Raw genomic sequence first — 23,717 nt, forward strand, 5'->3', positions numbered from 1 at the left:
ACGCAGCAGCTATGGTGCTCACGAGCGGCCGCCATATTTAAATACCCACCCACCGAGGTATATGTGTGTTGCGTGGTCAGGAAGGGGTTAAAGCATTGTACAGGGAGCCCCCTTGTAGCAGTAAACGCGCTCCTCGCGGATCCGCAGGGCGGTGTAATGTGCGCGTCTGTTAGGCCATTGTTGGTGTGGAGGGAAGTGAGCGCTGGAGGCTTCATTCGAAACTTCGGAATAATCCTGTACAGAGATCCGTCTCAGAACAGTGTTAGAATGTATGGGCTCCGAGGAGCCGAAGTCAGTTATTCACAAAGTCGCGCGAGACTCCACTGAATAACATCGGCAGTTTATTTTTAAAGTGGAAAAACACTTTAAAACTTGAAACTGAACTCGGCTTCGGGTCTGAGGCACAAGTCTGGTTTTCCACTTTAAAAATCAACTACCGAAGTTATTCAGTGGAGTCTCGCGCAACTTCGGCTCCTCGGAGCCCATACATTCTAACACTGTACGGAGACGGATCTCCGTACAGGATTATTCCGAAGTGGTAAATGAAGCATCAACACCGACCATCATAGACGTCTGCGCCCGTCTCCACGCACAGCGACAAGCGCCGGGAATACAGAAGAATACCATTAATATAAAAAATAAAGATTTAATAAAATAGAGAAATGAACAAAAATATATAGAAAACATTTTTTTTTGGTTCAACAATAAGTTTTTATTAAAATCAGTAAAACCGGCCGCTTTCACTGCGACTTGTACAAAATACATAAGAATAAATATCGGGGGCGGAGAAGATGGAAAACATGTCAGACACCAAGTGGCCTCCCCCGATAGCAGCCCCCCAATACAGAGTCACACGGCAGCGGCAACCCCCCTGCATACAAGATTACACCCCCCTGCACACATTACGCAAGACACCCCCCCCATACAATATCACACTGCAGCGGCACCCCCCCTACAAAGAATATTACACCCCCCCCCCCCTGCACAGTATTACACTGCGCCTCCACTTCTGCACACAATATTACATGGCCCCCCTGCATACAATGTATCACCTCCCCCCCCCCCCCATACATTACAAGACTTCCTCCCTGCTTACAATATTAAATCCCCCCCTCTGCATACAGTCTCACAGAGAAGCCCCCCACATACAGTTCTCGGCCCCCCTCAGCACATGCACCTCCAGCACTGACAGACTCCCCCTCCCCCTCAGCACATGCACCTCCAGCACTGACAGACTCCCCCTCCCCCTCAGCACATGCACCTCCAGCACTGAAAGACTCCCCCTCCCCCTCAGCACATGCACCTCCAGCACTGACAGACTCTCCCTCCCCCTCAGCACATGCACCTCCAGCACTGACAGACTCCCCCTCCCCCTCAGCACATGCACCTCCAGCACTGACAGACTCCCCCTCAGCATCAGCACATGCACCTCCAGCACTGACAGACTCTCCCTCCCCCTCAGCACATGCACCTCCAGCACTGACAGACTCCCCCTCCCCCTCAGCACATGTACCTCCAGTACTGACAGACTCTCCCTCAGCACATGCACCTCCAGCACTGACAGACTCCCCCTCCCCCTCAGCACATGCACCTCCAGCACTGACAGACTCTCCCTCCCCCTCAGCACATGCACCTCCAGCACTGACAGACTCCTCCTCAGCACATGCACCTCCAGCACTGACCGACTCTCCCTCCCCCTCAGCACATGCACCTCCAGCACTGACAGACTCCCCCTCCCCCTCAGCACATGCACCTCCAGCACTGACAGACTCCCCCTCCCCCTCAGCACATGCACCTCCAGCACTGACAGACTCCCCCTCCCCCTCAGCACATGCACCTCCAGCACTGACAGACTCCCCCTCCCCCCTCAGCACATGCACCTCCAGCACTGACAGACTCCCCCTCCCCCTCAGCACATGCACCTCCAGCACTGACAGACTCTCCCCCTGCCTCAGCACATGCACCTACAGCACTGACAGACTCTCCCCCTGCCTCAGCACATGCACCTACAGCACTGACAGACTCTCCCCTCCCCCTCAGCACATGCACCTCCAGCACTGACAGACTCCCCCTCCTCCTCAGCACATGCACCTCCAGCACTGACAGACTCCCCCTCCCCCTCAGCACATGCACCTCCAGCACTGACAGACTCTCCCCCCCCAGCACATGCACCTCCAGCACTGACAGACTCCCCCTCCCCCTCAGCACATGCACCTCCAGCACTGACAGACTCCCCCTCAGCACATGTACCTCCAGCACTGACAGACTCCCCCTCCCCCTCAGCACATGCACCTCCAGCACTGACAGACTCCCCTCCCCCCTCAGCACATGTACCTCCAGCACTGACAGACTCCCCCTCCCCCCTCAGCACATGCACCTCCAGCACTGACAGACTCCCCCTCCCCCTCAGCACATGCACCTCCAGCACTGAAAGACTCCCCCTCCCCCTCAGCACATGCACCTCCAGCACTGACAGACTCCCCCTCAGCACATGCACCTCCAGCACTGACAGACTCTCCCTCCCCCTCAGCACATGCACCTCCAGCACTGACAGACTCCCCCTCCTCCTCAGCACATGCACCTCCAGCACTGACAGACTCCCCCTCCCCCCTCAGCACATGCACCTCCAGCACTGACAGACTCTCCCCTCCCCCCTCAGCACATGTACCTCCAGCACTGACAGACTCCCCCTCCTCCTCAGCACATGCACCTCCAGCACTGAAAGACTCCCCCTCCCCCTCAGCACATGCACCTCCAGCACTGACAGACTCCCCCTCAGCATCAGCACATGCACCTCCAGCACTGACAGACTCTCCCTCCCCCTCAGCACATGCACCTCCAGCACTGACAGACTCCCCCTCCTCCTCAGCACATGCACCTCCAGCACTGACAGACTCCCCCTCCTCCTCAGCACATGTACCTCCAGCACTGCCAGACTCCCCCTCCCCCCTCAGCACATGCACCTCCAGCACTGACAGACTCCCCCTCCCCCTCAGCACATGCACCTCCAGCACTGACAGACTCCCCCTCCTCCTCAGCACATGTACCTCCAGCACTGACAGACTCCCCCTCCCCCTCAGCACATGCACCTCCAGCACTGACAGACTCCCCCTCCCCCCTCAGCACATGCACCTCCAGCACTGACAGACTCCCCCTCCCCCTCAGCACATGCACCTCCAGCACTGACAGACTCCCCCTCCCCCTCAGCACATGCACCTCCAGCACTGACAGACTCCCCCTCCTCCTCAGCACATGCACCTCCAGCACTGACAGACTCCCCCTCCCCCTCAGCACATGTACCTCCAGCACTGACAGACTCGCCCTCCCCCTCAGCACATGCACCTCCAGCACTGCCAGACTCCCCCTCCCCCTCAGCACATGCACCTCCAGCACTGACAGACTCCCCCTCCCCCTCAGCACATGTACCTCCAGCACTGACAGACTCCCCCTCCCCCTCAGCACATGCACCTCCAGCACTGACAGACTCCCCCTCAGCACATGCACTGACAGACTCCCCCTCCCCCTCAGCACATGCACCTCCAGCACTGACAGACTCCCCCTCCCCCTCAGCACATGCACCTCCAGCACTGACAGACTCCCCCTCCCCCTCTATTCATCCGTCACCTGCTCTGCAAACAGACTGAGCTCTCCAGCTTCCGACCCTTCTGCTGCTGTATCAAAGTCACATGACAAGAGACTGTCACATGACCCAGTGACGTCAGGAGGTCTGTTTCCTGTAGGGAGGTTCAGCTGCCAATGTCTCTGCGAGGAAGTAGATATCAGCGATAGTGGAGGTCACATGACTATGACGTCACCTCAGGTCCTTTCCCTCTACCAGGAGAAGATTATTACCGGAATCCTGGAGCTTTTACTGTGAAGATTTCATCAGGAAAAGGTGACGGAGCTGTAATGGTGTTATACTGGAATCTACTGTATACTGGGGGGGCTGTATACTGTAATCTACTGTATGGGGGGGGGGGGGGGCTGTATGCTGTAATCTACTGTATGCTGGGGGGGCTGTATACTGGAATCTACTGTATGCTGGGGGGGCTGTATACTGTAATCTACTGTATGCTGGGGGGGCTGTATACTGTAATCTACTGTATGCTGGAGGGGCTGTATACTGTAATCTACTGTATACTGGAGGGGCTGTATACTGTAATCTACTGTATACTGGGGGGGGGCTGTATACTGTAATCTACTGTATGGGGGGGGCTGTATGCTGTAATCTACTGTATGCTGGGGGGGCTGTATACTGGAATCTACTGTATGCTGGAGGGGCTGTATACTGTAATCTACTGTATGCTGGAGGGGCTGTATACTGGAATCTACTGTATACTGGGGGGGCTGTATACTGGAATCTACTGTATACTGGGGGGGGCTGTATACTGGAATCTACTGTATGCTGGGGGGGGGGAGAGGGGGATGTATACTGGAATCTACTGTATGCTGGGGGGGGGGCTGTATACTATAGGGTGCTATACTGTGGGTGCTGTATATTACAGGGTGCTATACTGTGGGTGCTGTATATTACAGGGTGCTATACTGTGATCTACTGTATACTGGGGGGGGGGCTGTATACTGTAATCTACTGTATGCTGGGGGGCTGTATACTGTAATCTACTGTATGCTGGGGGGGCTGTATACTGTAATCTACTGTATGCTGGGGGGGGCTGTATACTGGAATCTACTGTATGCTGGGGGGGGGCTGTATACTGTGATCTACTGTATACTGGGGGGGGGGCTGTATACTGTAATCTACTGTATGCTGGGGGGGCTGTATACTGTAATCTACTGTATGCTGGGTGAGGGGGCTGTATACTGGAATCTACTGTATGCTGGGGGGGGCTGTATACTGGAATCTACTGTATGCTGGGGGGGGGCTGTGTATTGTGAGGTGCTATACTATAGGGTGCTTTACTGCATACTGTGGGGTGCGATAGACTATGGGGTGCTATACTGCATACTGTGGGGTGCTGTATGCTATAGGGTGCTATACTGTATACTGTGGGGTGCTGTATATTATAGGGTGCTATACTGCATACTGTGTGTGCTGTATACTATAGGGTGCTATACTGCATATTGGTGGGTGCTGTATACTATAGGGTGCTATACTGCATACTGTATACTATAGGGGGCTATACTGTATACTGTGGGGTGCTGTATACTATAGGGTGCTATACTGTATACTGTGGGGTGCTGTATATTATAGGGTGCTATACTGTATACTGTGGGGTGCTGTATACTATAGGGTGCTATACTGTATACTGTGGGGTGCTGTATACTATAGGGTGCTATACTGTATACTGTGGGGTGCTGAATACTATATGGTGCTATACTGTATACTGTGGGGTGCTGTATACTATAGGGTGCTATACTGCATATTGGTGGGTGCTGTATACTATAGGGTGCTATACTGCATACTGTATACTATAGGGGGCTATACTGTATACTGTGGGGTGCTGTATACTATAGGGTGCTATACTGTATACTGTGGGGTGCTATATACTATAGGGTGCTATACTGTATACTGTGGGGTCCTGTATACTATAGGGTGCTATACTGTATACTATAAGGTGCTATACTGTATACTGTGGGGTGCTGTATACTATAGGGTGCTATACTGTATTCAGTGGGGTCCTGTATACTATAGGGTGCTATACTGTATACTGGTGGGTGCTATACTGTATACTGGTGGGTGCTGTATACTATAGGGTGCTATACTGTGGGGTGCTGTATACTATAGGGTGCTATACTGTATACTATAGGGTGCTATACTGCATACTGTGGGGTGCTGTATACTATAGGGTGCTATACTGTATATTGTGGGGTGCTGTATACTATGAGGGTGCTATACTGTATACTGTGGGGTGCTGTATACTATAGGGTGCTATACTGTATAATGTGGGGGAGGGTGCTATTTACTATAGGGTGCTATACTGTGGGGTGTGTATAGGGGGCTATACTGTATACTGTGGGGTGCTGTATACTATAGGGTGCTATACTGTATACTGTGGGGTGCTGTATATTATAGGGTGCTATACTGTATACTGTGGGGTGCTGTATACTATAGGGTGCTATACTGTATACTGTGGGGTGCTGTATACTATAGGGTGCTATACTGTATACTGTGGGGTGCTGAATACTATATGGTGCTATACTGTATACTGTGGGGTGCTGTATACTATAGGGTGCTATACTGCATATTGGTGGGTGCTGTATACTATAGGGTGCTATACTGCATACTGTATACTATAGGGGGCTATACTGTATACTGTGGGGTGCTGTATACTATAGGGTGCTATACTGTATACTGTGGGGTGCTATATACTATAGGGTGCTATACTGTATACTGTGGGGTCCTGTATACTATAGGGTGCTATACTGTATACTATAAGGTGCTATACTGTATACTGTGGGGTGCTGTATACTATAGGGTGCTATACTGTATTCAGTGGGGTCCTGTATACTATAGGGTGCTATACTGTATACTGGTGGGTGCTATACTGTATACTGGTGGGTGCTGTATACTATAGGGTGCTATACTGTGGGGTGCTGTATACTATAGGGTGCTATACTGATACTATAGGGTGCTATACTGCATACTGTGGGGTGCTGTATACTATAGGGTGCTATACTGTATATTGTGGGGTGCTGTATACTATGAGGGTGCTATACTGTATACTGTGGGGTGCTGTATACTATAGGGTGCTATACTGTATAATGTGGGGGAGGGTGCTATTTACTATAGGGTGCTATACTGTGGGGTGCTGTATACTATAGGGTGCTGTACTGTATACTGTGGGGTGCTGTATACTATAGGGTGCTATACTGTATACTGTGGGGGGAGGGTGCTATATACTATAGGGTGCTATAATGTATACTGTGGGGTGCTGTATACTATAGGGTGCTATACTGTGGGGGGAGGGTGCTGTATACTATAGGGTGCTATACTGTATACTGTGGGGGAGGGTGCTATATACTATAGGATGCTATACTGTGGGGTGCTGTATACTATAGGGTGCTGTACTGTAAACTGTGGGGTGCTGTATACTATAGGGTGCTATACTGTGGGGGGAGGGTGCTGTATACTATAGGGTGCTATACTGTATACTGTGGGGGGAGGGTGCTATATACTATAGGGTGCTATACTGTATACTGTGGGTGCTGTATACTATAGGGTGCTATACTGTATAGTGTGGAGGGAGGGTGCTGTATACTATAGGGTGCTATACTGTATACTGTGGGGGGAGGGTGTTGTATACTATAGGGTGCTATACTGTATACTGTGGGGGGAGGTTGCTGTATACTATAGGGTGCTATACTGTATACTGTGGGGTACTGTATACTATAGGGTGCTATACTGTATACTGTGGGGTGCTGTTTACTGTAGGGTGCTATACTGTATACTGTGGGGTGCTATATACTATAGGGTGCTATACTGTATACTGTGGGGGAGGGTGCTGTATACTATAGGGTGCTATACTGTATACTGTGGGGTACTGTATACTATAGGGTGCTATATTGTATACTGTGGGGTGCTGTTTACTGTAGGGTGCTATACTGTATACTGTGGGGTGCTGTATATTATAGGGTGCTATGCTGTGTACTGTGGGTGCTGTATACTACAGGGTGCTATGCTGCATATTGTGGGGTGCTGTATACTATAGGGTGCTATACTGTGGGGTGCTGTATACTATAGGGTGCTATACTGCATACTGTGAGGTGCTGTATACTACAGGGTGCTATACTGTATACTGTGGGGTGCTGTATACTATAGGGTGCTATACTGTATACTGTGGGGTGCTGTATACTATAGGGTGCTATACTGTATACTGTGGGGTACTGTATACTATAGGGTGCTATACTGTATACTGTGGGGTGCTGTTTACTGTAGGGTGCTATACTGTATACTGTGAGGTGCTGTATACTATAGGGTGCTATACTGTATAGTGTGTGGTGCTGTATACTATAGGGTGCTATACTGTATACTATGAGGTGCTGTATACTATAGGGTGCTATACTGTATACTGTGGGGTGCTATATACTATAGGGTGCTATGCTATACTGTATACTGTGGGGTACTGTATACTATAGGGTGCTATACTGTATACTGTGGGGTGCTATATACTATAGGGTGCTATACTGTATACTATAGGGTGCTATACTGTATACTGTGGGGTGCTGTATACTATAGGGTGCTATACTATATACTGTGGGGTGCTGTATACTATAGGGTGCTATACTGTATACTGTGAGGTGCTGTATACTGTAGGGTGCTATACTGTATACTATAGGGTGCTATATTGCATACTGTGGGGTGCTGTATACTATAGGGTGCTATACTGTGGGGTGCTGTATACTGTAGGGTGCTATACTGCATACTGTGTGGTGCTGTATACTATAGGGTGCTATACTGCATACTGTGGGGTGCTGTATACTATAGGGTGCTATACTGTGTACTGTGGGGTGCTGTATACTATAGGGTGCTATACTGTATACTGTGAGGTGCTGTATACTGTAGGGTGCTATACTGTATACTATAGGGTGCTATATTGCATACTGTGGGGTGCTGTATACTATAGGGTGCTATACTGTGGGGTGCTGTATACTGTAGGGTGCTATACTGCATACTGTGTGGTGCTGTATACTATAGGGTGCTATACTGCATACTGTGGGGTGCTGTATACTATAGGGTGCTATACTGTGTACTGTGGGGTCCTGTATACTATAGGGGTGCTGTATACTATAGGGTGCTATACTGCATACTGTGGGGTGCTGTATACTCTAGGGTGCTATACTGCATACTGTGGGGTGCTGTATACTCTAGGGTGCTATACTGCATACTGTGTGGTGCTGTATACTATAGGGTGCTATACTGCATACTGTGGGGTGCTGTATACTATAGGGTGCTATACTGCATACTGTGAGGTGCTGTATACTATAGGGTGCTATACTGTATACTGTGAGGTGCTGTATACTATAGGGTGCTATACTGTATAGTGTGTGGTGCTGTATACTATAGGGTGCTATACTGTATACTATGAGGTGCTGTATACTATAGGGTGCTATACTGTATACTGTGGGGTGCTATATACTATAGGGTGCTATGCTATACTGTATACTGTGGGGTACTGTATACTATAGGGTGCTATACTGTATACTGTGGGGTGCTATATACTATAGGGTGCTATACTGTATACTATAGGGTGCTATACTGTATACTGTGGGGTGCTGTATACTATAGGGTGCTATACTATATACTGTGGGGTGCTGTATACTATAGGGTGCTATACTGTATACTGTGAGGTGCTGTATACTATAGGGTGCTATACTGTATACTGTGAGGTGCTGTATACTGTAGGGTGCTATACTGTATACTATAGGGTGCTATATTGCATACTGTGGGGTGCTGTATACTATAGGGTGCTATACTGTGGGGTGCTGTATACTGTAGGGTGCTATACTGCATACTGTGTGGTGCTGTATACTATAGGGTGCTATACTGCATACTGTGGGGTGCTGTATACTATAGGGTGCCATACTGTGTACTGTGGGGTGCTGTATACTATAGGGTGCTATACTGTATACTGTGGGGTCCTGTATACTATAGGGGTGCTGTATACTATAGGGTGCTATACTGCATACTGTGGGGTGCTGTATACTCTAGGGTGCTATACTGCATACTGTGGGGTGCTGTATACTCTAGGGTGCTATACTGCATACTGTGTGGTGCTGTATACTATAGGGTGCTATACTGCATACTGTGGGGTGCTGTATACTATAGGGTGCTATACTGCATACTGTGAGGTGCTGTATACTATAGGGTGCTATACTGTATACTGTGGGGTGCTATACTGTATACTATAGGGTGCTATACTGCATACTGTGGGGTGCTGTATATTATAGGGTGCTATACTGTATACTGTGGGGTGCTGTATACTATAGGGTGCTATACTGTGGGGTGCTGTATACTCTAGGGTGCTATACTGTATCCTGTGAGGTGCTGTATACTATAGGGTGCTATACTGCATACTGTGGCGTGCTGTATACTATAGGGTGCTATACTGTATACTGCGGGGTGCTGTATACTATAGGGTGCTATACTGCATACTGTGAGGTGCTGTATACTATAGGTTGCTATACTGTGTACTGTGGGGTGCTGTATACTATAGGGTGCTATACTGCATAATGTGGGGTGCTGTATATTATAGGGTGCTATACTGTATACTGTGGGGTGCTGTATACTATAGGGTGCTATACTGCATAATGTGGGGTGCTGTATATTATAGGGTGCTATACTGTATACTGTGGGGTGCTGTATACTGGGCAGTGTTATATACTGTATACTGAGTGGTATTATACTGTATACTGCGGAGTGTTGTACACTATACACTATGAGGGGCTGGGGGTGTTATACGATAGGCGTAGATAAATGAAGGGTATTAGGTTCTCCTAAATAAAACCTGCCCCCCCCCCCTTATGACTGATAGCCCCCAATTTACATTTATCCTATAATCTGTAATAATAATTCCACTCTATTTCATTAAAAGTCCTCCGACCACTAAACACCGGCGAGCTGTGGCAGTGTATGGCACTGTGGTGTGTGGCAGTTAGGAGTGGTGCAGACAGTGGCACTGCGGTGTGTGGCAGTTAGGAGTGGTGCAGACAGTGGCACTGTGGTGTGTGGCAGTTAGGAGTGGTGCAGACAGTGGCACTGTGGTGTGTGGCAGTTAGCAGTGGTGCAGACAGTGGCACTGCGGTGTGTGGCAGTTAGCAGTGGAGCAGACAGTGGCACTGCGGTGTGTGGCAGTTAGCAGTGGTGCAGACAGTGGCACTGCGGTGTGTGGCAGTTAGCAGTGGTGCAGACAGTGGCACTGTGGTGTGTGGCAGTGATAAATATAAAAATAAAGTTTCTTATGGTTTTGGCGCGGGGAAGGGGGGTGGCAGTGAAAGTACCCGCCCGGGTGCCAAATACCCTCGGCACGTCACTGCTCGGCAGGGAGGTGGTCCCAAACATCTTGGAGAACCGAGCCCAGATCTCCTACCTGTAGTTCTCTGCATTGAGGACACCATTAATCCTGACTCCATTTTCTGAAATGCAGCCCAAATGAGCTCAATGCATGATGACATCATCACACTGGCCGTCGTGGTGACATCATACATCACTGCTCACAAGATTTCGTTCAGGATCTTCAATCAAGATGGCCACGGCAGCCTCTTTGTGCTCAAATGGATAGGTGAAGTTTTTTTTTTTTTCCCCATTTCAGGCAAAATTGATTTGTTATCACGAAGCACGAGGAAATTCGGCTTCACGGCGAATAGGGTTGTTGCTGGTATCGAACTTTCAATGCTTCTGCGCAGTCTCGTATCTCTGAACATGATCGCGCTGCTGTCGGCGCGCTCATGTTCTCTCAGCAGCACGGGCAGAAGGAAGCAGTCTGCTGCCACCAATGAGAAGAGAGGGGCGGAGGAGGGGCGGGCGCACTGCGCCACCAATGATACAACCTTTCCTACCCTGTGCTGCGATTGGACAGCGCTACAGCCAGGGAGAAGGAACGCCCACTAGTGAAGCTGATGTCTCCTCCCATCGCTCCGATAGTAATTAGCATGTGGAGAAGGAGAGGAGACAGTAATGGGGCACAGCGGGCGAAACGGAGCGGCGCTCAGGAATAATGGTGAGTGCTGGGACATCGCTCTGTGTAGCCTAATACTTAGTCTGGACCCAGGAAAAGAAGACTTTAACCAATAATACAGGAGGCGGGTGCTGGCAGCAGAATCGCATTGCCGGCACCCTGCCTCTGACAGGGAGCTGCGATCAGTGGCAGTTAACCCTTCAGGTGCGGCACCTGAGGGGTTAACTGCCGCTGATCTGCCAGTACCCGCCTCCTGTATTAAGGGGTAATTATCATTGGTGGCGCAGTGCCAGCCCCTCTCAACCCCCCAGTATTAAAATCATTGGTGGCAGTGGCCACAGGGTCCTCTCCCCTCCCCCTCATTGGTGGTGCAGTGGCAGCTTCTGATCGGAACCCCAGCTGTGTAAGCCTGGGGCTTGGATCAGTTACCATGGCAGCCAGGACGCTACTGAAGCCCTGGCTGCCATGGTAACCTCCCTGATGCTGTGTGCACAGAGCACAGGGACAGTGTGAGGTCCTAGTCACCATAATAGAGCCGTCACAGGGTGAATAGGACAAGGGATGAAAGATCCCAGGTTCTGGCCCCTAAGGGGGGAAATAAAAAGTGTAAAAAAAAAAGGAAAAAAAAAACAAAACACCAAAATATTAAGTATGAATCGCCCCCTTTTCCTATTTTCACATATAAAATGTATAAATAATAAACATATTACATATCGCCACGTCAGAAAAGTCCAAACTATAAAAATATTAAAAAAATCTATGCGGTGAACGCTGGAACAGAAAAAATAAATAAAAACTGCGCGATTCGCCATTTTTTAAAATGCGGAATGCACGTGGCTTTTTTGGTTTATTTTTTTCGCGTGGTATCGAATGGTATGGAGTATTGCAATACTTTTTTATAGTATCGAAACCGAATCAAAAAATTGGTATCGCAACAACTCTAACGGCGAATCAATTTTTCCCTGATCGAAGTCCACTTCAGACACTTTGATTGGCTCAATCCAGGGAAAGAGTAAAGGAGGCATCTCCACCACAACAGGTCCTATCAGCAATATCTCCCAGGAAACGCACAGAGAACGATGCCCTTGCTTCATGAAGGTAAAAGTTGGGTGACTTTTTGAAAAATGTATAAATGTCTGGGAATGAAATGGTTAAAACAGACGAAAAGCTGACAGGGTTCAGTGCCAAAAACCGCCCAGGGAACGGGAACCAAAGCAGGCGAGCGAGAACTGAAACCGAAAGTCAGAGTCCATCTCCTCCGTCTGGTCACCATCGCTGGAGCTGAAGACTTGCAGTAAGTACAAGGACACTCCGAGATGTCTACTTACCTTCTTACCACAGTCTGAGCCTCTAAGGTGGCGCCCGTGATGAGGTCATCTGTGCGACCCTAGGAGATGGTGGTGGTGGTGGGTGATCAAGAGCCTGGTCTATTCATACTAGAGCCAGAAAATGGTGCAAGTTTTTGCATTTGTGGCGTAGACTTCGTTTTGGGCAGAGCAAAATTAGTCAAGTGTATTAACCCCTTCCTGCCAGACACAAACCTGACGCGGGTGGTGATCACTTTGGAGCACCTCTACTTACACAAGTGATTCTTAGTTTCTCTGTTTTTTGCCACATTATACTTCATGTTAGTGGTAAATTTTGGTTTGCTTTATTTATAAAAATCTGGACCTTCCTCCGGTTTTCCAGAATACTTGATAATTAACATAATTAAAAAAAAAAAATTCTTTGGGATGTTTATAACTTTAGTAGCAATTTTTCACATTTTGAACCAAATTTCGAAAATCAACCAATTCAGTTCTGAAGTGACTTTGAGGGGTCCCCTGTATGTCCCCCCCCCTCCCCCATTGCAGAAACTGCACCCACAGATTATTCCTAATTGTTTTTAGGAATCTTGTTTAAAAAAAAAATTAAGTTTTCCTACAAGAGTTAAAACAAAATGTGTCTTTTTCAGATTCTCCATTGTAATTTTTTTTTTCCTGCAGCACAGCAAGGGTTAACAGTGAGCCGACCCTCCGTATTAATTCCCCCGATTCAGCAGTTTTTAGAGTTCTCTCACCTTCTGGATTCCTTCACTGTAGGCTTTTGCTTGTACAGGGAGGGGGGTATTTCCGACCCCCAGAAGCCCATTTCACGGCGGGAGGCGGGGGATCCTCCCTGACTGTGGCGTTTGTGCAGTTGTCGTGTTTGCATCTTCTCGATCTCAGATGGGACTTTCTCTGATTGTTGAGGCTCATGGTCAGCTCGCTCTCTCTCAGCATTCTCGTTTAACCCCTTCAGGACCAGACCATTACTTTTCTAGTTTTTTTGTCATACGGTATCTTGTTGAATGCTCCTTTCTGTCTGATATAACCATACAAGTTGCAGAATATTGTCAGAAACTGGAACGTGCTGTCGTATACGCCGATCCAGAGCAATGGGTGACATGTGCGGTGAGTATGCTGGCCGTGCAAGAACTGGGATGTTTTCAGCTTCCAGGAATGGTGTACAGATCCTTGCAGTATGGGGCCGTGCATTATCATGCTGCAACATGAGGTGATGGTCGTGGATGGACGGCACAACAATGGGCCTCAGGATCTCGTCACGGTATCTCTGTGCATTCAAAATGCCATCAATAAAATGCACCTGTGTTCGTTGTCCATAACATTCGCCTGCCCATACCATAACCCCACCGCCACCATGGGGCACTCCATCCACAACGTTGACGTCAACGCTCAAACCGCTCACCCACACAACACCACTCACGCTGTCTGACATCTGCCCTGAACAGTAAAAACCAGGACTCATCCATGAACAGAAGCCTCTCCAACGTGCCAGATGCCATCGAATATGAGCATTTGCCCACTCAAGTCGGTTACGACGACGAACTGCAGTCAGGTCCAGACCCCGATGAGGACGACGAGCATGCAGATGAGCCTCCCCGAGAAGGTTTCTGACAGTTTGTGCAGAAATTCTTTGGTTATGCAAACCAATTGTTACTGCAGCTGTCCGGGTGGCTGGTCTCAGACGATCATGGAGGTGGACATGCTGGATGTGGAGGTCCTGGGCTGGTGTGGTTACACGTGGTCTGCGGTTGTGAGGCCGGTTGGATGTACGGCCAAATTCTCTGAAATGCCTTTGGAGACGGCTCATGGTAGAGAAATGAACATTCATTGCACGGCCAACAGCTCTGGTAGACATTCCTGCAGTCAGCATGCCAATTGCACGCTCCCTCAAACATTGCGACATCTGTGGCATTGTGCTGTGTGATCAAACTGCACATTTCAGAGTGGCCTTTTATTGTGGGCAGTCTAAGGCACAACTGTGCAATATTCATGCTGTCTAATCAGCACCTTGATATGCCGCACCTGTGAGGTGGGATGGATTATCTCGGCAAAGGAGAAGCGCTCACTGACACAGATCTAGACAGATTTGAGAACAATATTTGAGAGTAATGGGTCTTTTGTGTCTGTAGAAAATGTTTCAGATCTTTGAGTTCAGCTCATGCAAAATGGGAGCAAAACCAAAAGTGTTGAGTTTATATTTTTGTTCAGTGTAATTTCTCCCGAATACGGCAACACCGCATATGTGGTTGTAAACTGATGTACGGGCACACGGCAGGACTCAGGAGGGAAGGGGAGCAATTTGGCTTTTGAAATGTTTTTTGGGTGCTCAGTCCTAATTGCAGAGACCTAGAGGTGCCCTTACAGTGGAAACCCCTTAAAAATGACCCCATTTTGGAAACTGCACCACCAAGGAATTCAGCTAGGAGTGTTGTGGTTTTGAAACCACAAGTGTTTCATTTGAGTGACACCACTTGAGTGTCATTTAGATTTTGGAACATGGATTTTGCTAAAATGATTTTTTTTAAAGAGCCATGACGTTAATACTTTTCGCTGACTGAGGGCTCTTTCACACTTGCGTTCTTTTCTTCCGGCATAGAGTTCCGTCGTCGGTGCTCTATGCCGGAAGAATCCTGATCAGTTTTATCCTAATGCATTCTGAATGGAGAGAAATCCGTTCAGGATGCATCAGGATGTCTTCAGTTCCGGACCGGAACGTTTTTTGGCCGGAGAAAATACCGCAGCATGCTGCGCTTTTTGCTCCGGCCAAAAATCCTGAACACTTGCCGCAAGGCCGGATCCGGAATTAATGCCCATTGAAAGGCATTAATCCGGATCCGGCCTTAAGCTAAACGTCGTTTCGGCGCATTACCGGATCCGACGTTTAGCTTTTTCTGAATGGTTACCATGGCTGCCAGGACGCTAAAGTCCTGGCAGCCATGGTAAAGTGTAGTGGGGAGCGGGGGAGCAGTATACTTACCGTCCGTGCGGCTCCCCGGGCGCTTCAGAGTGACGTCAGGGCGTCATCCATGCGCATGGGGCGCTCTGACGTCATTCTGGAGCGTCCCGGGAGCCGCACGGACTGTAAGTATACTGCTCCCCCGCTCCCCACTACTACTATGGCAACCAGGACTTTAATAGCGTCCTGGCTGCCATAGTAACACTAAACGCATTTTGAAGACGGATCCGTCTTCAAATGCTTTCAGTTCACTTGCGTTTTTCCGGATCCGGCGTGTAATTCCGGCAAATGGAGTACACGCCGGATCCGGACAACGCAAGTGTGAAAGAGCCCTGAGCTGTATGAGGGCTGCTTTTGTAGCTTTAATTGGTACTTTTTGGAAGGTGAGATGAGCAAAAAATTGTCTGTCGGTGTTTTGAATTTTATTTTTATGGGGCTCACTGACAACTTTATTCTGGAGTTAATACAATTATGCCGATACCTTTTACTTCATACAATCACTTTTTAAATTAAAATCACTTTTTTGGCATCATCATGTTCCAAGACCCAGAACCTGCCATATTGTAATTGTTATTTTTGAGTTATATCATTTTTATTGGTACCGTTTTGGGGTGCATATTACTCTTTGATCGCTTTTTATACCATTTTTCGAGAGTCAAGTAATACTGTAGAATCAGATGGTCCGCGCTGTCTCCAGTACGTCTGACCCTCCGTCTTTACTAGTGCCTGGGCTGTCAGAGTGAACCCCTTCCCTTTCTCCTGGATTGAACTGGCGATCTAATGATTACAAGTAGTGTTGAGCGAATCGAAGTTGACGAAGTGGACTTCAATATGAATTTCAGAAAAAAATTGATTTGCAGCGACTCGATTTTCCCTGAAATGAAGGCAAACATTTTTAAAAATCATTCTTACCTTATCCATTTGAGCGCAAAGAGTCTGCCGCGGCCATCTCGCTTGACGATCCCATGCAAATTCACGTACGCTGGAGATTTCTTGCTGGATCTGCAAGCAAGGTGACCGTGGTGGCAAGTAGGGCTGGGCAATATGGCCTAAAATCTATATCGCGATATAATTTGAAGCATGTGCGATATAATGATATATCGCAATATATTATTTTCTTCTGTATGTATACAAAATTGCCATCATCCATGTCCCCCAGACACAGCCATCAGCCCCATGCCATTGCCACCATCATCATGTCCCACAGTCAGAGCCATCAGCCCCATGCCATTGCCACCATCATCATGTCCCACAGTCAGAGCCATCAGCCCCATGCCATTGCCACCATCATCATGTCCCACAGTCAGAGCCATCAGCCCCATGCCATTGCCACCATCATCATGTCCCACAGTCAGAGCCATCAGCCCCATGCCATTGCCACCATCATCATGTCCCACAGTCAGAGCCATCAGCCCCATGCCATTGCCACCATCATCATGTCCCACAGTCAGAGCCATCAGCCCCATGCCATTGCCACCATCATCATGTCCCACAGTCAGAGCCATCAGCCCCATGCCATTGCCACCATCATCATGTCCCACAGTCAGAGCCATCAGCCCCATGCCATTGCCACCATCATCATGTCCCACAGTCAGAGCCATCAGCCCCATGCCATTGCCACCATCATCATGTCCCACAGTCAGAGCCATCAGCCCCATGCCATTGCCACCATCATCATGTCCCACAGTCAGAGCCATCAGCCCCATGCCATTGCCACCATCATCATGTCCCACAGTCAGAGCCATCAGCCCCATGCCATTGCCACCATCATCATGTCCCACAGTCAGAGCCATCAGCCCCATGCCATTGCCACCATCATCATGTCCCACAGTCAGAGCCATCAGCCCCATGCCATTGCCATCCCCCCCCCCACTGGCAGATTCGGGCCTCTGCTAATATACTTACATTTCCTGCAGGGTACGCAGCTGGCTGATGGAGTCCGTAGGAGACGGACCGCGTCTTCTTCCCAGCATGCATTGGGAGGGATGTAACGTCACACACAGCGTCAGCCAGCACGCTGATGATGTGTGCACGTAAGGCCCTGGCCAGTGCAGCGCGGTTCAGAGTCGGGTGGCCACGGAGCGGTGAGTGAGAAGCTTCTTCAATTCACTACCGCTCCGTGGTCATCTATCGCGATATGGCGATAAAGATAAAATCTATATCGTTGCCCGATTATTATGTCGATCATATTGTATATCGTTTATATCGCCCACCCCTAGCGGTAAGTATGATTTAATATTTTTTTTTTATACTGTGTTATCAACGATGAACACAGGATCTGGGGGGTACTGTCACGGGCTTCCGAAGGTGCACTCGGTCCCCCATTGCCCGCAGACCTGTTGCTTAGCTTTTGGAATGAGGTTCTGTGTTTGACCTCATTCCCAGGGCGGCTTTACTAGCTGGGTGGCTCCCTGCTCCTAGTCTGCCTTGAGTGCCGAGCTGATCACTCGGTGCTCGACTGGTTGGTCTGTCGGTCATGTGACGCTGGCCACGTCACATGACCCTCACTCCCCACTATAAATACAGGCAGCCTGCTGGCTACAGGTTGCCTGTTAATTTCTAGGTTCCTGGCTATTTGTTGGACTGCTGAATACTTACCTGATCCTGTTCCCTGACAATCCTCTGCCTGCTCCTCCTGTACTGCGCATCCGTCCTGGTATTGTGACCTCGGCTCCCACCTGACTACTCTCTTAGGACTCCTCTTGTACTTCTCTGCTCTCCTGGTATTTGACCCCGGCTTCTCCTGACCATTCTTTGCTTAACCCTTTGTACTGCGTAGCTCTCTTGGTTCTGACCCGGTCCGTTCATGTTCCGTATTTTGTCTTGTCTGTCTTCCCTGCACATATCCTAAGTTAGGGACTGTCGTCCAGTTGTCCCCTGTCATCAGGACTCGTGAGGCAAGTAGGTAGGGCCAGGGGTGAGGGTGGAGCGCAGTGGTCACTATCCTTCCCCATGTGTGTGTAGACGTGACCGTTACAGGTTCAATGATGGGGGGGGGGGGGCGGCGCCGCAATTGCCATTCCCTCTCATTGTAACCTCTTCTTACAAAAAAAAAAAAACGCTTCGTGGCAAAGGAATTCATCGCAACGCAATTTTTTTTGTAAAATTCGGCGAAGCAGACAAATCTAATTTTTAAGAACTTCACTCATCTCTAATTACCGTATATACTCGAGTATAAGACGAGTTTTTTGGCACATATTTTTGTGCTCAAAAAGCCTCCTCGTCTTATACTCGAGTCTAGGTCTTAGCTCCGGTAATAGCAGGCAGTGCGGGGGGCGGCGCTCACTCACTGACGTCACGCGCCTGCGCCGCCTAGTGGGAGCAGGCGCGTGACGTCAGTGAGTGAGCGCCGCTCCCCGCACTGCCTGTATTACCGAAGCAAAGACAAAGTAAGATACCGTATCCAAAGTTAAAGGTTACGGATTAGTTTAAATATACTGCTGCGAGCGTCGGGAAGGGGGATCTGTGGATGGCACTGTAGGGGGATCTGTGGATGGCACTGTAGGGGGATCTGTGGATGGCAGTGTAGGGGGATCTGTGGATGGCACTGTAGGGGGATCTGTGGATGGCACTGTAGGGGGATCTGTGGATGGCACTGTAGGGGGATCTGTGGATGGCAGTGTAGGGGGATCTGTGGATGGCAGTGTAGGGGGATCTGTGGATGGCAGTGTAGGGGGATCTGTGGATGGCACTGTAGGGGGATCTGTGGATGGCACTGTAGGGGGATCTGTGGATGGCACTGTAGGGGGATCTGTGGATGGCACTGTAGGGGGATCTGTGGATGGCACTGTAGGGGGATCTGTGGATGGCACTGTAGGGGGATCTGTGGATGGCACTGTAGGGGGATCTGTGGATGGCACTGTAGGGGGATCTGTGGATGGCACTGTAGGGGATCTGTGGATGGCACTGTAGGGGGATCTGTGGATGGCACTGTAGGGGGATCTGTGGATGGCACTGTAGGGGGATCTGTGGATGGCACTGTAGGGGGATCTGTGGATGGCACTGTAGCGGGATCTGTGGATGGCACTGTAGGGGGATCTGTGGATGGCAGTGCCATCCACAGATCCCCCTACAGTGCCATCCACAGATCCCCCTCCCCTAAACAGTGCCATCATGGCACTGTTTAGGGGAGGGGGGATCTGTGGATGGCACTGTTTAGGGGGGAGATCTGTGGATGGCTCCCTGTATTTAATGCAGAGTGTGTGTGTATATAATGTAGAGTGTGTGCATTATATACACATACACTCTGCATTATAGCTGCATTTCCCACCCTAGTCTTATACTCGAGTCAATAATTTTTCCCATTTTTTGGGGGTAAAATTAGGGGCTCGGCTTATACTCAGGTCGGCTTATACTCGAGTATATAAGGTACAAGGATTTCATAAATGAGGGACTGCAGGTGAACAACATAAATACTGTACAATGTGTAATTGAATAATGAGCTTTCTACTATAGACACTATACTGAGCCTAGGACTACGGGCACTATACTGAGCCTGGGACTACAGACACTATACTGAGCCTGGGACTACAGACACTATACTGAGCCTGGGACTACAGACACTATACTGAGCCTGGAACTACAGACACTATTCTGAGCCTGGAACTACAGACACTATACTGAGCCTGGAACTACAGACACTATACTGAGCCTGGGACTACAGACACTATACTGAGCCTGGGACTACGGGCACTATACTGAGCCTGGGACTACAGACACTATACTGAGCCTGGGACTATGTGCTCTATTCTGAGCCTAGGACTACAGACACTATACTGAGCCTGGCACTATGTGCTCTATTCTGAGCCTAGGACTACAGACACTATAATGAGCCTGGCACTATGTGCTCTATTCTGAGCCTAGGACTACAGACACTATAATGAGCCTGGCACTATGTGCTCTATTCTGAGCCTAGGACTACAGACACTATACTGAGCCTGGCACTATGTGCTCTATTCTGAGCCTAGGACTACAGACACTATACTGAGCCTGGCACTATGTGCTCTATTCTGAGCCTAGGACTACAGACACTATAATGAGCCTGGCACTATGTGCTCTATTCTGAGCCTAGGACTACAGACACTATACTGAGCCTGGCACTATGTGCTCTATTCTGAGTCTAGGACTACAGACACTATTCTGAGCCTAGGACTACACTGCGTGCAGAATTATTAGGCAAATGAGTATTTTGACCACATCATCCTCTTTATGCATGTTGTCTTACTCCAAGCTGTATAGGCTCGAAAGCCTACTACCAATTAAGCATATTAGGTGATGTGCATCTCTGTAATGAGAAGGGGTGTGGTCTAATGACATCAACACCCTATATTAGGTGTGCATAATTATTAGGCAATTTCCTTTCCTTTGGCAAAATGGGTCAAAAGAAGGACTTGACAGGCTCAGAAAAGTCAAAAATAGTGAGATATCTTGCAGAGGGATGCAGCACTCTTAAAATTGCAAAGCTTCTGAAGCGTGATCATCGAACAATCAAGCGTTTCATTCAAAATAGTCAACAGGGTCGCAAGAAGCGTGTGGAAAAACCAAGGCGCAAAATAACTGGCCATGAACTGAGAAAAGTCAAGCGTGCAGCTGCCAAGATGCCACTTGCCACCAGTTTGGCCATATTTCAGAGCTGCAACATCACTGGAGTGCCCAAAAGCACAAGGTGTGCAATACTCAGAGACATGGCCAAGGTAAGAAAGGCTGAAAGACGACCACCACTGAACAAGACACACAAGCTGAAACGTCAAAACTGATTTTTCTAAGGTTTTATGGACTGATGAAATGAGAGTGAGTCTTGATGGGCCAGATGGATGGGCCCGTGGCTGGATTGGTAAAGGGCAGAGAGCTCCAGTCCGACTCAGACGCCAGCAAGGTGGAGGTGGAGTACTAGTTTGGGCTGGTATCATCAAAGATGAGCTTGTGGGGCCTTTTCGGGTTGAGGATGGAGTCAAGCTCAACTCCCAGTCCTACTGCCAGTTTCTGGAAGACACCTTCTTCAAGCAGTAGTACAGGAAGAAGTCTGCATCCTTCAAGAAAAACATGATTTTCATGCAGGACAATGCTCCATCACACGTGTCCAAGTACTCCACAGCGTGGCTGGCAAGAAAGGGTATAAAAGAAGAAAATCTAATGACATGGCCTCCTTGTTCACCTGATCTGAACCCCATTGAGAACCTGTGGTCCATCATCAAATGTGAGATTTACAAGGAGGGAAAACAGTACACCTCTCTGAACAGTGTCTGGGAGGCTGTGGTTGCTGCTGCACGCAATGTTGATGGTGAACAGATCAAAACACTGACAGAATCCATTGATGGCAGGCTTTTGAGTGTCCTTGCAAAGAAAGGTGGCTATATTGGTCACTGATTTGTTTTTGTTTTGTTTTTGAATGTATATTTGTGAATGTTGAGATGTTATATTGGTTTCACTGGTAAAAATAAATAATTGAAATGGGTATATATTTGTTTTTTGTTAAGTTGCCTAATAATTATGCACAGTAATAGTCACCTGCACACACAGATATCCCCCTAAAATAGCTAAAACTAAAAACAAACTAAAAACTACTTCCAAAAATATTCAGCTTTGATATTAATGAGTTTTTTGGGTTCATTGAGAACATGGTTGTTGTTCAATAATAAAATTAATCCTCAAAAATACAACTTGCCTAATAATTCTGCACTCCCTGTACAGACACTATAATGAGCCTGGCACTATGTGCTCTATTCTGAGCCTAGGACTACAGACACTATACTGAGCCTGGCACTATGTGCTCTATTCTGAGCCTAGGACTACAGACACTATACTGAGCCTGGCACTATGTGCTCTATTCTGAGCCTAGGACTACAGACACTATACTGAGCCTGGCACTATGTGCTCCATTCTGAGCCTAGGACTACAGACACTATACTGAGCCTGGCACTATGTGCTCTATTCTGAGCCTAGGACTACAGACACTATAATGAGCCTGGCACTATGTGCTCTATTCTGAGCCTAGGACTACAGACACTATACTGAGCCTGGCACTATGTGCTCCATTCTGAGCCTAGGACTACAGACACTATACTGAGCCTGGCACTATATTGAGCCTAGTACCATGGGCACTATACAGAGCCTAGGACTATAAAGACTATACTGAGCTTGGCACTATGGACCCTATACTAAGCCTAAGACTACAGATGCTCTACTGAGCCTGGCACTATGGGCAAATTACTGAGCTTAGAACTGTAGACAATTTACTGAGCCTGTTATTATGGGCACTATACTAAACCTCTGACTATTGAAACTATATAGAGCCTGCCACTGTAGGCAATATACTGTGCTTAGGACAATAAACACTCCACTGAGATTAGGACTATAAACACTTTACTGAGTTTTCCACTATGGGCACTATACTGAGCCTGGGACTATAGACAGTACACTGAGACTGGCACTATGGGCACTGTTAGGGAAATATCCCTTCACCTATAATTGTTGGAATCCAAATTAAAAGGGATACTTTGCTTCCCGTTATACTCTATGGGCATTCCATTCTGTCATTCCTTTTAGCATGCCCCCAGAGGGAGGGGTCACTGAGGAACACTAATTCTCACTTATACCTAGAGAGACGGTAGAAATGTGCATTGGAAAAAGCCGACTGTTACCCTGGAACGCACGTCAGAAAGTCACAGCGGCCATCGGATTTCTGTTGTAGGTTTGCAGTTGTGCAGTGATCGGCGAGGTGACTCTGCAGCAAGAAGTGACATGTCAATGGTTTTTCTTCTACCTTGGTAATTTCAAGCCCACAATGGAGCGCTTACTTTA

At 48.5% G+C, this 23,717-nt stretch overlaps 1 protein-coding gene across 4 annotated transcripts in view; it reads left to right on the forward strand.

Annotated features, from left to right (window-relative positions):
• The first annotated feature begins 3,799 nt into the window (after positions 1-3,799).
• LOC120996609 (ecto-ADP-ribosyltransferase 5-like) overlaps positions 3,800-23,717 on the forward strand; it is a 44,606-nt gene continuing 24,688 nt past the window's right edge. The window contains exon 1 of one of the 4 annotated variants that reach the window (XM_040426644.1): positions 3,800-3,895. Coding sequence is in view for 1 of the 4 variants with exons in the window: in XM_040426643.1 (XP_040282577.1) it covers positions 13,031-13,088 (58 nt within the window). In the remaining 3 variants the exon portion in view is untranslated. Of the gene's footprint in view, positions 3,896-12,847; positions 12,931-12,997; positions 13,089-23,717 lie in introns of those variants that run through there. The other 3 variants (XM_040426648.1, XM_040426645.1, XM_040426643.1) reach the window with 3 other exon arrangements.

The sequence above is a fragment of the Bufo bufo genome, chromosome 3, assembly GCF_905171765.1.
Source record: "Bufo bufo chromosome 3, aBufBuf1.1, whole genome shotgun sequence".
NCBI lineage: Eukaryota > Metazoa > Chordata > Amphibia > Anura > Bufonidae > Bufo > Bufo bufo.